Source organism: Gobio gobio (assembly GCF_949357685.1).
Source record: "Gobio gobio genome assembly, chromosome: 4".
NCBI classification, from domain to species: Eukaryota; Metazoa; Chordata; class Actinopteri; order Cypriniformes; family Gobionidae; genus Gobio; species Gobio gobio.
In genome coordinates this window covers 5,938,916-5,954,641 of record NC_137100.1, presented here as the reverse complement: position 1 = coordinate 5,954,641, position 15,726 = coordinate 5,938,916, and the positions used below count along the sequence as shown (strand labels likewise).

General features: G+C 37.9%; 1 protein-coding gene across 1 annotated transcript; it reads left to right on the top strand.

The window, feature by feature from the left end:
* Positions 1-8,045: 8,045 nt before the first annotated feature.
* her7 (hairy and enhancer of split related-7) lies at positions 8,046-9,367 on the top strand (the record flags this gene model as incomplete). Its single annotated transcript, XM_079814247.1, has 3 exons — positions 8,046-8,057; positions 8,165-8,260; positions 8,888-9,367. 3 exons carry the CDS (start codon positions 8,046-8,048, stop codon positions 9,365-9,367), a joined length of 588 nt encoding a protein of 195 aa, XP_079670373.1.
* Positions 9,368-15,726: the final 6,359 nt, after the last annotated feature.

Below are 15,726 nucleotides of genomic sequence, written 5' to 3'. Positions count from 1 at the left end.
CAGCATTTATTAATATGATATTCTAGTATCGCTCTAGCTCACTGCAGTGTGAACAAGTGTCTCATAGTTGCCGCCGAATGAACGCACAGAGTAGCATTATAACATAATTTTCACATGGGCGTCAGTTTGGTTTGAAATGTGCTGGGGACAGAGACGCATTCAGAAGTGCATTTTCAGAAGTGCTGGGTACATTTTTTTTTCTCTTTCGCGCAGGTCATGTTTTGAAAGACTATGTCCTGCAGCTTATGTAAATAAATAAAAATGTCAGATGAGAGACATATTGCGGGTCTTATAGCCTATCTTACTCATGCCGACGAAAGCGCCCCGCGAATTCTTTAATATTTTTCATTTTTGCAATTTTTTTTACCACTTCATTATCAGAGTCCCACTGGAGCCCGTGTTTTTTTTATCCTCCCTATTACACATTAGTTACAGCCATTAAAATAGTTCAGTTTTGTTTTTAATGTCAAAGTAGATATATTTCGTTTTGTTTCTTTATTAAGTTAATTTAGAAAAATGTTTAAAGCATTTAATGTTTGTTAAACTAAAGTTTTTGCTTTTTAAAGTGACGACCAAGCGGCCAGCGGCCGACAGTGAGTTAACCCAACACTTTAGCCTCTGAAATCAACACTTGACTTGTCTTGCTTATTAAATCCATAAAAAACACTTAAAGCATTGTTTAAACGTTTAGCCTATTATCACCACCATCACAGTAAAAAGGCATTTTTGACAAGATGAGGCAGGCAGATCGCAACGGCGCGAGCAAACAAAACGGGCTACACAATCTAAACAAATAATTAAAAATAAAAAAAAAGCTGGTTGTCTTACCTTAGGCTACACCTCTCCGCGAAATGAATATATATCCGATCTTCAATTCCCGTGCTATATGCACATTTAACGGAGTTCATGTCAACGAAATCAACCGATATGAGTATTTTATTCATCAGCTCTTTTCAATATCAAAGACCGCATTATGAGAACGAGCGACCTAAACACTGGTAAGAGCATTTAGTCTCATTAATTTTAATGAAGATGATTGTGCTTTTGAGCATCTAAAACTTAGCTTATTTTCAGTTTCACTTGTGGCAGTTTGCGTGTTGGCTTGCTTTACTCATTTGCGGCGATGCGTGTTGCATAGCGTCGTCCTATAGCCTAAAAAAGCCCGAAGCCCGGCCCGCATCTGAGGTAGGCTATGACTGGAAAATTGGCCCGAAGCCCGGCCCTAGGGCATTAAAAAGTCGGGGCCCGTCGGGCTCGGGCAGAAATGTAGGGCTCTACTTTGAGTAAGGCTGAAAGCGTCTTTCTTTTTAATACATTTCTTGAATGTCTCAATTACAGTAGGCTTAGCCTATAGATAATTATGATGTTTGTGGCTGCACCGGGGTCCGTCATTACGCTAAATCATGAGCGGTCCATGGCACCTGCTACCCATGGCTGTTAAGAACTGTATAGGCTACATCAATCCATTACAACAATTTCGTGTTATGGGCACTGCCACTGATACAGGCAGCGGAAGAGCCTATTTTACGGAGCTTGCTTCTGCTTTTCAAACGTTTTTACAACAAAAGATGTCGTTAAAACGACATAAGATCTCGTTATTATGAGAAAAGATGTAGTTAAAACGACATAAGATATCGTTATTACGACACAATTGAGTGGAAAAAATAATATGTGTGTGTCAGCAATGCTTCACCGCAAAATTGAACTCGAGGTTTAAAAAAAAAAAAAAAAGTGGTGGGTACAAAAGGACTCATGACGAAATCTGGTGGGTACGCGTCCCCCCCGTCCCCCCCGAAATCGACGCCTATGAATTTTCAACACACTCAAATGTATCTAATATGATAAAACAGAGCTGCATTAACTCACATACGCATGAGCGGAAGAAGTGGAAGCGCCGACTGAGGCAGAATAAAAGCTCCACTGCTCTCGAGCTCCAGCCATGTGTCGCGTTTCTCATTAAAAATTGCTCCAGCGGCCTTGCTCAGCTCCACAACACTCGGCCCTGCTCTGCTTCATACTACAGTAACGTTAATAATCTCATCCATGAACATGATTTCTGCCCGTGTCCCATCCCGATTCTTTTCCACCGGCTGTAGAGGAGAGGACGACAACTCCCAACGATTCGAATAGGTGACCTCTAGCGGCGAAAAACGATATAGTGTGCCTTTAAATTGATCAGTGAAAACACTGAATATTTTTCTTTGTACTTTTGTCAGTTAAATAAAGGTTCAAGAGAATTAACGAATCACTGATTTTTGATTTTATTGCATTTTTACAAAATGTCCCTAGTTTTCTGGCAATGGTGTTGCACTGATGTTGCACTCATATATCATTCTGGGTGTATTTTGATGTAATTGATTGTCCTTCAAGGTCTTCAATGTAATGTCCAGACCTTTAAAACTCACTTAAAACAGTGGCTTCTAGAAAACCAGACATGTACTCACTTTTAACTGTTACACATTTAATCACCAATACTTTCACTGTTTAATTGAATGTAGTAGGTGGATGAACAATGTCTTTGCCATTATGTATTTTTGTTTTGTTTTGTTGTTTGTTTTATCAATGTATGTGTCATTATTATGTGTATCTTGTCATTTATAGTGAATGAATGTTGTATGCTTGTTGGCTGTCTTCTTGTTAGTCTTATGTTACCTGCCGGGACTGCAGATGAAAAGTAGTTATTTTTACTGATTCTGGCATATTGTTCATGAATACGCATGGTCCCTATCAAATAAATCAATAAATAAATCAATACAAATGGTCAGTTCCTCTCTGCAGGTGTAAAATGTTCACAAAAGATGCCAGTGTATACGAGCCTGCTAACACTTTAGTATGGGGAATACATTCACTGTTAACTAATAAACTCATAATTACTGCTTATTAAAGGATTAGTTCACTTTTAAATAAACTTTTGCTGATCATTTACTCACCCCCATGTCATCCAAGATGTCCATGTCTTTCTTTCTGCAGTCGAAAAGAAATTAAGGTTTTGGATGAAAACAGTCCAGGGTTTTTCTCCATATAATGGACTTCAATGGGCTCCAAACGGTTCAAGGTCCAAATGACAGTTTCAGTGCAGCTTCAAAGGACTTTAAACGATACCAGACGATGAATAAGGGTCTTATCTAGCCAAACGATCAGTTTCTGCGAGAAACCGAGCAGTATTTATGCTATTATTTTTCCTCTTAACAGACGAACGCGATCTGAGCTCCGCCATAACTTCCGGCAAGTAAGGGCAAATTAGATCGTGGTTATAGATGTATACGTAGAGGCCTCATTAGCGACTACACGGATCAGTAGAATGAGGCATCTACTATCGATATATCTATGACCACAATCTAATTTGACCTTACTTGCCGGAAGTTATGGCGGAGCTCAGAGACGATTGCGTTCGTCTGTTAAGAGGTAAAATAATTTTGGATGAAAACAGTCCTAGGTTTTGCTCCATATAATGGACTTCAATGGGCTCCAAACGGTTCAAGGTCCAAATGACAGTTTCAGTGCAGCTTCAAAGGGCTTTAAACGATACCAGACGATGAAGACGACTGCAGAAAGAAAGAAATGGACATCTTGGATGACATGGGGGTGAGTAAATTATCAGCAAAAGTTTATTTAAAAGTGAACTACCGGTAATCCTTTAATAGTTAGTAAGGTAGTTGTTAAGTTTAGATATTGAGTAAACGATGTAGAATATGATCATGCCGAATAAGGCATTAATATGTGCTTTATAAGTGCTAATAAACAGACAATATCATAGTAATATGCATGCTAATAAACAACTATTAATAGTGAGAATTGGACTCTAAACTAAAGTGTTACCATGAGCCCTTCACAGTGTTAAAAGGAAAAAGTGATATGAAGTCAATTTTTGTGCATGTGTATGCATAAACCAAGGTAATATTTGAAAACGTATGGATCATAAATTGAATATCTCTATTGCTTATACTTGCATAGTGAAGAATAGGAAAGAAGTATCCAACTTGTACATATTAAGAGGAATAGCACTTGCTGAGAGTGTGAGAGGTTGAGCCCCACAAAACCAGTAAACAATGTGGCTGTATTTTCCTTTTTTTTTATTATACAGATTTATAAATTATAGCTTTAACAATAACAACAAAAAATGCAATAAAGAACCATAACTCCAACACACACACGCAAAAAATCGTTTGTACTATTACCTATGTGTAACGATTTAGGCTACTATAATGATGAATATCCTAATTTAGTCATTTACGTTTTTCGTCATAAATACCTCATAATTTCAGGCACGGTTTTACCAAGTGCTATACCGCAATTCCCGTGGGAAACTGTGAGTAAAACGGGACACACGTCCTTCTCTGCGTGCTTCTATTCTTATGGGTCCATTGACACATTCTGTTAACACCAAACGTGTGTCGATGAACCTGTGTTTGGGACAAACGACCCGTTGCCTTCGCCTCTGCTGGTGTAATAGATTTATACAGATTTATGAATTGCTCAACCGGTCTGCTCTACGATATATGATGACATTAAATGTAGCCTAATAATTTCGACTTTTTAAGTCATTATGTGGTGAAAAGTCCAAATTATGAGATTTTTTTATGGTGCTTTATGTAGGCTAAATTTCGATTTTAATGTCATACTTTAGGTTTTTTTTATTATTATTTTAACTCATAGCCTAATTCGGATTTTATGTCTTAATTTCTTAAATTAGGGATTTGGACTTTTCATCTCATATTTATTATAATTTAGGGCTATGTCATAATTATGACTTACCATGGCATGTTTTTCTTATGTGGTGGAAATGGGCTTCCATTAGTTTTGCTAGGCCTGATAGCAGAACTTTTGGGCAGTGCAAACTTGCCTTGCTTGCCTTGACTGTAATGAAGTGCACGGGTGTGTTCATCCAACGTTATCTCACGACCAATTCGTACATATTTTACGAGGTGGCTAATTCGTACAAATTTGTACGTTTTGTCTAAACCCCAGTGACGGTTAGGTTTAGGGGCGGGGTTTGAGGACTCTTGGCAACTCGTCAAATACGTACGAATTAGCAAAAATCGTACACATTCGTACGAGTGAGGTCGTACAAATTCGTACGAATTAGCCACCTCGTAAAATATGTACGAATTGCCGTGAGATCGTGTTGGTTCATCTGGTTCGGTATAATAACTTTCATGAAATGATACATGTGAACCGTTTTCGAAATGTGCAACAACAGGCTAACGCTAATGATTTTTGTTTTAAAAAGACAACATCAAGCCTTTCTGTGATGGGATGTCACACACTTTTAAAATGTTGTAGGATTTTGCGCGCTGGTGTGAACATTTACATCTCGAGAATGCCCGACAGAGAACTGGAGGAGTGCTATGATGGGAACCCACTATTAAGCACACTCTCCAAGTAACACGGACTGCTCAGACACCTCAGCTCTTTTTATTACCTGTCAGAATTTGTACATTATTAGCCGAGCGCAGAGATGGTTCCCACGCTTCTCTCCAATGTTCACATGCACTCTTCACTTTCTTCACCTTGGCGATGCTTGCGATCGGCCGTTTATAGATACGAATTAATGCCATCTTAGCCTACAAAAGTGACTTTTTTTTAAGACTGTCTACACGCTTACTGTCTGTCTTTATTCTTATTTTACTTAGCGACACTCATTTGACCTTCGCGTTCAAAAGGCCAAGATTAAAGCAACTGGCACGCGCAGGGCCATTAAAGCGCGAGGGTTGATGTGTTTGCGCGCATTAGAATAGGAAAGGCGCAGCTGAGCATCTCTATCTCTCTGGGGATATTAGCATAGGTCTATTATACGTACCTATTTTAATAAATATTAAGCAAAAATGATAAAACGGTAAACTATAACAACAGTGCGTAATTTCGCGCTGTAACAAAGGCAGAAGAGCCTATTTAAAAAAAACTAAGAAAAGCAATGGTGGCCACTCGATCGTGCTGTCTTGTGCAGAGAGAAAATGATTTCCAACCGAGCTAAAAGTTACAATATGCACGACAACGCGGTGTGTATATAGGCTAATACACATAGCTACACAAAGGGCATGCAAAGGGCACGAAATTGTGTAAATATTTGAAATTCGCCAACAGGCAATGATTTCAAGAGTGTTATGATGGGAACAAGCTTTCAGCCACGCTCTCCCAGTAACACGAACAACTTACACCTCACCTACTAACATGGACTCACACCTCAGGCCTGTTTTATTACCTGTCGGAATTATCAATGAACAGAGACGTTCCCACGCTACTCTTCAATAAACATTATAACACAGCCTGCGTTCACATATAGTCTCCATTTGTATCACTTCCATAGGGCGAGTGTTTATCATACGCGGCGCGTCAGGTCAGGAACTTTCTGCTATGGCTTGATGGAAGGCAACGCATTTAAAACGGTGCAGTTTCTCTCCGGCTCTCCTTTATCTCTAGGCATATTGTAGCGACGCGTATCCAGCGAACAAACAGCCGCGTTTCCTCGGGAACCAGACACGTGCTGTTTTCGCATTAGAACACATTTAACATTAGCTCAATCTTTAGAGCTTCGAGGACGAGAACGTTTTTGCGTTAAGAAAAGATGTAGGCTATCTTCAGAAAACGTATCTATTAGCATAGTGATTTCAGTGCGATGAATAATAATGCACACGCACGCTTTCATATGCACACGTGGATATGACTGTCCACGCGCGCGTTGTTCACAGGTGTGAAGTTGGCACGCGGCACGCGCCCTGCCGAATTATAAAGAGGTGTGAACACACGTTGCCTTGCTCCCCCTGAAGATTTCTTACACCTTTTATTGAACACAGATGTTTAGGCTACTGCGACTTTATGCCTCTCTTTTTTTTTTTTTAGCAAAACAAATGTACTCTGGAGGGGAAAAGCGTGGATTGGCACGCGCTTATTTGTTATTACGCACAGCCCTGTTTCTTCCAGGGTAGATAGCCTACAGCTATTCTTGCGAAATGCAATTGATTTTGTTATAAAGTGCGACTTTTAATGGACCCAAAAATGGTACCCAAACAGCTGATGGCCCCTGTTGACTTCCATAGTATGGAGAAAATAAATACTATGGAAGTCAACTGTTTGGTTAACCATATTCTTCAAAATGTCCTCTTTTCTGTTCAGCAGATGAAAGAAATTTGGAACAACTTGAGGGTGAGTAAACGATAACAAACGTTTAATTTTTGGGTGAAATATCCCTTTAAATTGAGTTTAAATATGGCGCGTTTGAAGCCTTAAATTCCCAATAAACGCAATCCTGCCCTGCGTAAACAAGGAACAACAGTGTTCATATTTAATAATGGTTTATAATGTTTCTGTTTCTGTTGTTTTGGGGTCGCTTGGTGATAACATCGTTAGTTAAAAAAATTCAGTTGCACTTTTAGTTTTTTTGCTACAAGCTGCATTAATTATATGGCACACTTGTGCGTAACTTTCAAAAAAAGCAGGCATGTTTCCAACAGTGGAAATAAGACTCTTGAAAGTAAAAAGAGAGCTCTTTTCTTAGTTTATTATCATTATTATAATGTCGCCTGTCTCACCAGCGGCGCGTGTGCTATTGATATGCGCATGTATTGTCAGGGTGACACTTGTTTTGTCATGCGCACACGTGCCCGCGGAAGTTTAGGTGTCAGCGAGCGTGTACCACCATCAGCCCTTTTGATCCAAGATCGGCCTGAATGTCTTCAACCAATTCAGTGGAGATTATGTTAGCCAACTACAGCAACAGAACAAAATAAGGAGTTATTTTAATAAATATGCAAGCCAAAACTTTGCACCCAGTAGCGATTACAGTTCACGAGCTTGAGTCCAAAAACTGCACGAGGGCTTTGCGCCTCTCCAGTCTGTGACAGATAGTGGGCGTGGTTTGACACCACGCGCCTGGATGCCTATAAATACCAGCGCTCAGCTTCAGACTCGCATCTCACTGTCGTGTGCGCGCCTCGAGGACAGCTCTCTTCCCAGCATACCCTAATAAAAGAGAACTTGGATCTTTACTGGATTGTATCATCACTGGTGCTCGGAGCAGATTAAAAGGAGAGCCCGAGACCGTTAAAATGGACAGAAAGGTAAATATGCATTTCTGTGCATGAATCTCCCATTCTAACCCTGCAGACTGGCACACGCGTGTGAAGCCTGACCTGTCCACTGACACTAGTGTCGTTGTTTTCTGCAGCTGTTGAAGCCTCAGGTGGAAAGACGGAGAAGAGAACGGATGAATCGGAGTTTGGAGAATCTGAGAAGTCTTCTCCTGCAAGGCCCCGAGCACAATGTAAGAACTTTTTCATAATGCCAACTCACTCAAAAAAAAAAGGTTCTATATGGCACCAAAAATGGTTCTTGGCTCGTAATCATAGGGGAACCTTTTTTAGTGCTATATAGCACCAACTTTTGGTGCTTCAGTGGTTCTTCAGAGGTGCTATATAGTCAAAGAACCGGTGAAGAACCTCAGAAGAACCGCTGAAGAACCTCTGAAGCACCAAAATTGGTGCTATACAGCACTTAAAAAGGCTCCCCTATGATTACGAGCCAAGAACCATTTTTGGTGCCATATAGAACCTTTTTTTTCAGAGTGTAATTTCACTGTACTTGTATACACTGTAAAAAAAAAAGGTTCTATATGGCACCAAAAAATGGTTCTTTGTCGTAATCATAGAGGAACCACTTTTGGTGCTATATAGCACCATATATTAACATGTTCTGTATATGGTAGCGGTGCTATATAGCACCTTAGTCAAAGAACCTCTGAAGAACCACTGAAGCACCAAAATTGGTTACGAGCCAAGAACCATTTTTGGTGCCATATAGAACCTTTTTTTTTATAGAGTGTATGATTAGAATATATGTTTTCTGCTAAGCATGTTTGATTGGTCTAAATCCTCCCCTCTCGTGTTCACAGAGTCCTTCTCAAAGGAGACTAGAGAAAGCAGAGATCCTGGAATACACCGTCCTGTTTTTGCAAAACTCTGTCGCTCAGGCCAAGAAAGCACAGGATGAGGAAGGAGGAGAGAAGCACCAGTTCATGGACGGCTTTTCGTCGTGTCTTCAGAAGGCGGCCCGTTTCCTGACGGACGACGGTGATGCCCGTGCGCTGGAAGGCTCCGTGTCGGCAACACTGTGTCAACGCCTGACCCGGCCCTGCCCGTCGACCAGCCTCAGATTGCCTGCCAGAGTCCAGAACTCCTCCAGAGCGCAGGTTCCACACTCACAGAGCTCAGTCGGCAAGCGAGGACTTCTGTCAGCCTGCAGGAACACTGTGCCACACTCCAACAGGCTTCCATTCAGAAGCACAGACTCCCACACACTGCATGCGACGGCCCGGGCCGCCTCTCAGCACCAAGCACCGGTCAGCCAGACCGTCTGGAGGCCTTGGCCTTGAGAGAGATCAAGGCGGAGAAATGGACTCAAATTAGCGGGCTTGTGTAATAACCAGACATGGTGCATCTCTTTCCAAACTCGGCTGCGGAGAGACATGTTCATTTCCCCAAATAATAAAAATGTGTCATGATTTCATCATCACATTGGAAATGTAAAATGTGTAAATAGTGTATGATAAATATGGCGATATATTTTTTACACAGATTTTTTTCTTCTTTCTGCATGATCTGTACTGGGTTGTATGATCATCTGTAATGCATAACTGATGTATTTATCTATTTTGCACATGTATTTATTCGTGACATTCCCTTTTTACGCTCAGATTTATAGTTGTATATTTTGGAGACTGAAGCAAACGCATTCCACCATTAAAATTTTAAAAAATGAACCAGTGTTCTGTCTCCCCTTTCTTTGAAATAACATTACATTTGTTGATGCTCGCATTAATGATCGCGTTGCGCACGCGCCGCACATTTAAAGTTGATCGTCCTTTGATCGTCGAGGCCTTTGAAGTGCGCGCGACCAAACGCGAGTGTGTGAGGCGCCGGAGAGCTGGCACACTTCCACAAGACTTCTGTTCACACACCTCGGCTTCCTCTGCTCATCAATAAACAGTGCGAACGGCCGCCACGTGCCTTGGCACCTTAGACATCCGCCTAAACAAAGATTTACTCCCTTACGAAAATCAACCATGGTTTTATTATAGTAAAAATTTGAATACCATTGATATGACTAGAGTTTTAGTACAAATACCATGGTTAAACTGTGGTTAGAGAAGCAAAACCATGGTTAATTTGCGGTTACCATGGTTTTACTACAATAACCATGGTTTTTTGGTTTTATTTGTAGTAAAACCGCATGGTTTATTTTCTTAAGGGCTAGTGTTGACATCACAGTCTGACCCACGAGTCTTTTACTCGTTATGGGCTACAATTTGTATCAAATCACAGATGCATCAAATGGTGTGCATATATATATATATATATATATATATATATATATATATATATATATATATATATATATATATATATATATATATATATATATATATATATATATATATATATATATATATATATATATATATATATATATATATATATATATATATATAGGCCTATATATATATATATATATATATATATATATATATATATATATATATATATATATATATATATAATGAGAAGAGCAGCATGCAAAGATACATTTAGGTTTAAACGTCTTCTTTACTACTATTTTGCAACTGCAAATGTCCTTTACTAATTGATGTTAAAAAGCAGGGGAAAGACTCCTGGACATCTGAGCAATGCTAATGACTGGACAAAAGGCTGAACTGTTGCCTGGTTTAACACGTCTTGGCCTCAGGATTTGGTCTCGCAAGTGTCGGGTCCACACGACTCAACGACTGGCACGCGCATTTACATCCGTTTGAACCAGAGACGCGTGAATTTTTTTACACAATAAACCTTATTGTGGCCAGGGAATGAAGGTCAGATGTCTTTCCCACGCTTTGGTTGTTCGTTTTTCTTTTTTTAAAACAATTCAAACGGCTGGTGTTTCCCAATAAATAATACCAAAATAAAAATAAAAACTTTTGATGCCCATAAACTTTACAATGCCCATAACGTTGTAGGCCTAAGCTGTTAATAGTGCTCTTATTCTGCATTAATTTAAAACATTTTTACACTAACGGTCAGTTTGGATGGGTACTAAGTTTGGAATATATATATATATATATATACACACATATTTCAAAAACATTGTTACACTAACGGCCAGTTAGTTTGGACGGTCACTAAATTGGAATAGCCTATATTATATATATTTAAAACATGTTACACTAACGGTCAGTTAGTTTGGACGGTCACCAAGTTTGGAATATATTATATATATATTATATATACACATATTTCAAAAACATTGTTACACTAACGGTCAGTTAGTTTGGACAGTCACTAAGTTTGGAATATATTATATATATATATATTTCAAAAACATTGTTACACTAACGGTCAGTTAGTTTGGATGGTCACCAAGTTTGGAATATATTATATATATATATATTTCAAAAACATTGTTACACTAACGGTCAGTTAGTTTGAACGGTTACTAGTTTGGAATATATTATATATATTTAAAACATGTTACGTGAGTAACTTGCCCAACACTGTTACAGCTAATGGCATATACACTTCTTCAGTGTTGGTTAAATATGAATAATCTTGATTTGAATCAAGTAATATTTGTGGTTCTTAAAACAGATCTATTTAATTCTCCATTCTCAAATACTTTGATAGAAATTTCACAAATATATTAAGTATATTTTAAATAAATAATTGGTTATTCAAATACAAAATTCTTTTAGCGAAAAAGAAAAGAAAACTTAAATATAACTGTAAATTTGAGACAAAATTAGCTGTTGGATTTGTTGTCAATTATTTTGGTATGTTCAACTCAAACCATCAATTAAATGATATTCAGAGATATTAAGTTAATAAAGTCAATTATTACTGTGATGTTTACTTAGCCACTGAATTATTTTTAAGAGGGTAAGAAACACCCAGATGTAAAGCCACAGGTGAAAACTGTGCCTCCTAGTGGAATTACAAGGAAAAACACAATAAAAAAATAATAAAGAATATATAGACTATGTCTATATATATATATATATATATATATATATATATATATATATATATATATATATATATATATATATATATATATATATATATATATATATATATATATATATATATATATATATATATATATATATATATATATACACACACACACACTTTTTTTTGCTTGATCTGTAATATGTATGATTTGTAATACATAACACACACACACACACACACACACACACATATATATAGCACATGTATTCATTCCCTTTTATGCTCAGTTGTATTTGGAGATTGAAACAAATGCATACCATCATTAAAGTTATTTTGTAGTATGCATTTCTCATCATCCCATCACAACAGAAACGTCACCACTGCATTTATTATCAATTGAAGAACCCATTAATGTTTATTGGACAAGTAAGCCCTCTTGGCATATTGAACTTTTTGGTCTCAGAATAATAGATCATAAACCCGTTTAAATATATGGGATGTCCTCATAGCTTTAAATCAGGGACATTTTCCAATTACAACAAAAGTTATAAACAGTTTAGGCTTGAGGTTGAACTTAATGCTTGAATATGATACAGATAAAGTTTAGTAGCCTTGTAAGTATTTAACAAAGAACCACAATGACTGAAATATACATTAAACCATGCATGCTGTAATGCACTGCACTGAGTTTGCATTTTCACTAGACATGTGCTGTCAACCAAGATCATTGCAACATTTCTTTTTTTAGTCTTTATTCACTGTTATGGGGACAAAGTGCAATGCACATTGCTTTTACAAAACGAATACAATAAAAAGCATAGCCACATTTTGAGTTGCTACTGCTGATCGTTTGAGAGATTAATATCAAAGCACCAAATTGTTTGAGCAAAACAACGAATATCACCTGCAATAGAAAATCAAGCATTTTTATGATAGATCTTTGGGGCCAGTACCATGATGGTAGTTGAATAAACTCAGGGTTACAAGTGAACATTTTGTTCTCATAGTTGATGTGTTAGAAGCAGGAAAAATGTGCAAGCGTAAGGATTTGAGCGAGTTTGACAAGGGCCAAATTGTGATGGCTAGACGACTGGGTCAGAGCATCTCCAAAACTGTTCCCGGTCTGCAGTGGTCAGTGTCTATCAAAAGTGTGCGTGGCTTACCTGGGGAACACATGGCACCAGGTGCACTATGGGAAGAAGGCAGTGATGCTTTGGGCAATGTTCTGCTGGGAAACCTTGGGTCCTCCATCCATGTGGATGTTGCTTTGACATGTACCACCTACCTAAGCATTTTTGCAGACCATGTACACTCTTTCATGGAAACCGTATTCCCTGGTGGCTGTGGCTCTTTCAGCAGATAATGCGCCGCCACAAAGCACAAATGATCCAGGAATGGTTTAAGGAGCACAACAACGAGTTTGAGGCGTTGACTCGGCCTCCAAATTCCCCAGATCTCAATCCAATCGAGCATCTGTGGGATGTGCTGAACAAACAAGTCCGATCCATGGAGGCCCCACCTCGCAACTAACAGGACTTAAAGGATCTGCTGCTAACATCTTGGTGCCAGACACCACAGCACACCTTCAGGGTCTAGTGGAGTCCATGCCTTGACGGGTCAGGGCTGTTTTGGCAGCAAAAGGTGAACCAACCCAATATTAGGATCGTAATGTTATGCCTGATCTCTCTCTACATTATATATGCATTGCTAAAAGCCAGACAATTTTGTAAATTTGCCATGTAGTGACCTTTCACCATAAGAACAAATGTTCAGTTTACTTAATTCAATTGTGCAAACTCGTTGCCTTAATTCAATTAAGCAAGCATAACTTAATTGCATCAAGTTGTTGTTAAACCATTTAAGTTGTCAAATTAATTATATCTGTGACCTGAGGACGTGTACCTCCAGAGTGCATTGTGGCATGAATAAATTGCTTTGTTTTACCATGTTTGGCTTTATTTTACCATTTTATGTGCGGTCTTTTGTCAGTATAACCCCAATAACGACAGCAAATAAAATTGTAATAAAAAAAAATAAAAAAAAACCTTGTTACCATTGTTGTGTTTTGCTGAATGTTGAAGTCTGTGACTCAAGCATGATCAATTGCAAGATAGTCACAAATAGGAGGTATCAAATCAAACCAATTAAAAGTTTATGCATTAAGTGTTAGTAATAAAATGTTTAAAGATAATTAATTCACACACAGTGTGTGTGTGTGTGTGTTTTAAAACGAAGCATACAATACAATTATCAATATAATATAAGAGGAATAATTAATTAACTAGATAAATGCATTGAGAGGTAGCAGAAACACTTCCATGAACAATAAAGCAACATCATGTGAATACATGAACACAAATCAAGCACTACTTCAATGTAAAGTATCCTTAACCCTCTATGATACGGTGTTTCCTCCAGGCAACATTGTCTATTTTAGTTTATTTTTAATACAATGAAACACCAATTTATTGGTCAAACCTATTTTAGGGAAGAAGAACTCAAATACTAATCAATGAAAGTGCAAAAAAATTGGTCACATGACCCACAGGGGTCCATTTTGTGTCCTGTTTCAGCACATGTGCACAGGTCACATGGCTCCATATTTTCTCCAATGAAAAGTGTATTTTTCACTAGTTTCCGTCCAGTTAATCACCCACAAAAAATATGAGTCACATTCACTGGTAAGTAAAGAAGTATTTTCAAGAAGTTTACATTATATATTATCAAATGTTTTAGAGTTAATAACAAAAAACTGTGTGTTGCCTCAAGGCAACATTGTACCATAATGGAATCGCATAAGGCCAGACACACTAGATTGGATACAAATATAGTATATTTTTAAGGAAAAGAGTTAAAATTCTCTAAATGTATTTGCATTTTTCCATGATTTTGTAATGCACGTATAAGATTATTAATTCACATACTATAACTGCATATATTATGATCTGCACGTTTTCTATAGCACAAAAAAGGTATAAAACACAACTGATGAGGGTGAGGTGTCATGTGATGAGGAAGATGAGGTCATGACAATCTGGCAGGGAGAGATCGAAGATGGAGATGAGGATGAAGATGGATATGATAACTTGATATGATAACTTGATGAGATAGTTTGGTAATACTTGTGTTCCACAATGGTACAATGTTGCCTGAGAGCAACAGCTGAATTTGAAATGTTACTTTTTATTAAATATGAAATTTGTAATACATTATAAACTGGATAAATGTGTTTGTTCAGGTGTCTGGTTAAAGAAATCGATGTTTTCAATAAATATATTTCTTTTTTGTACATGAAAATGTCAAATGTTTAAATTTGTCCGTTAAACAAACTTTTAAAATATAAATAAATAAAAAATTTATGAAAGTGTTTATTGCTATTGTAATAGTGTCCTATTTTAAGCAGGAAAAACACCACAAATAATTTTTTCCTCATTGAAATCATATTGCGTAGGCTACCATAGAGGGTTAAACAAGGGCTATCATCAACCAAACATACATTCAGTTCATCAAACAGTTCACATGAGCTGAAGCACATAAATCAACTCACTTGTTCATATTATATACGCGCACATCAAATGTGAAGCAAGCATCGAGTCCGTTTGACACAATCACTCCATCCATGCTGAGCTATTTACTAGCACTCATCAGCGCCACCTGCTGGAGATGGGCGGAGCTCACCGTCTTTTGCGTCGCTGCTTTGATAGACAGCGCGCTCTGGCATTGGCTGATT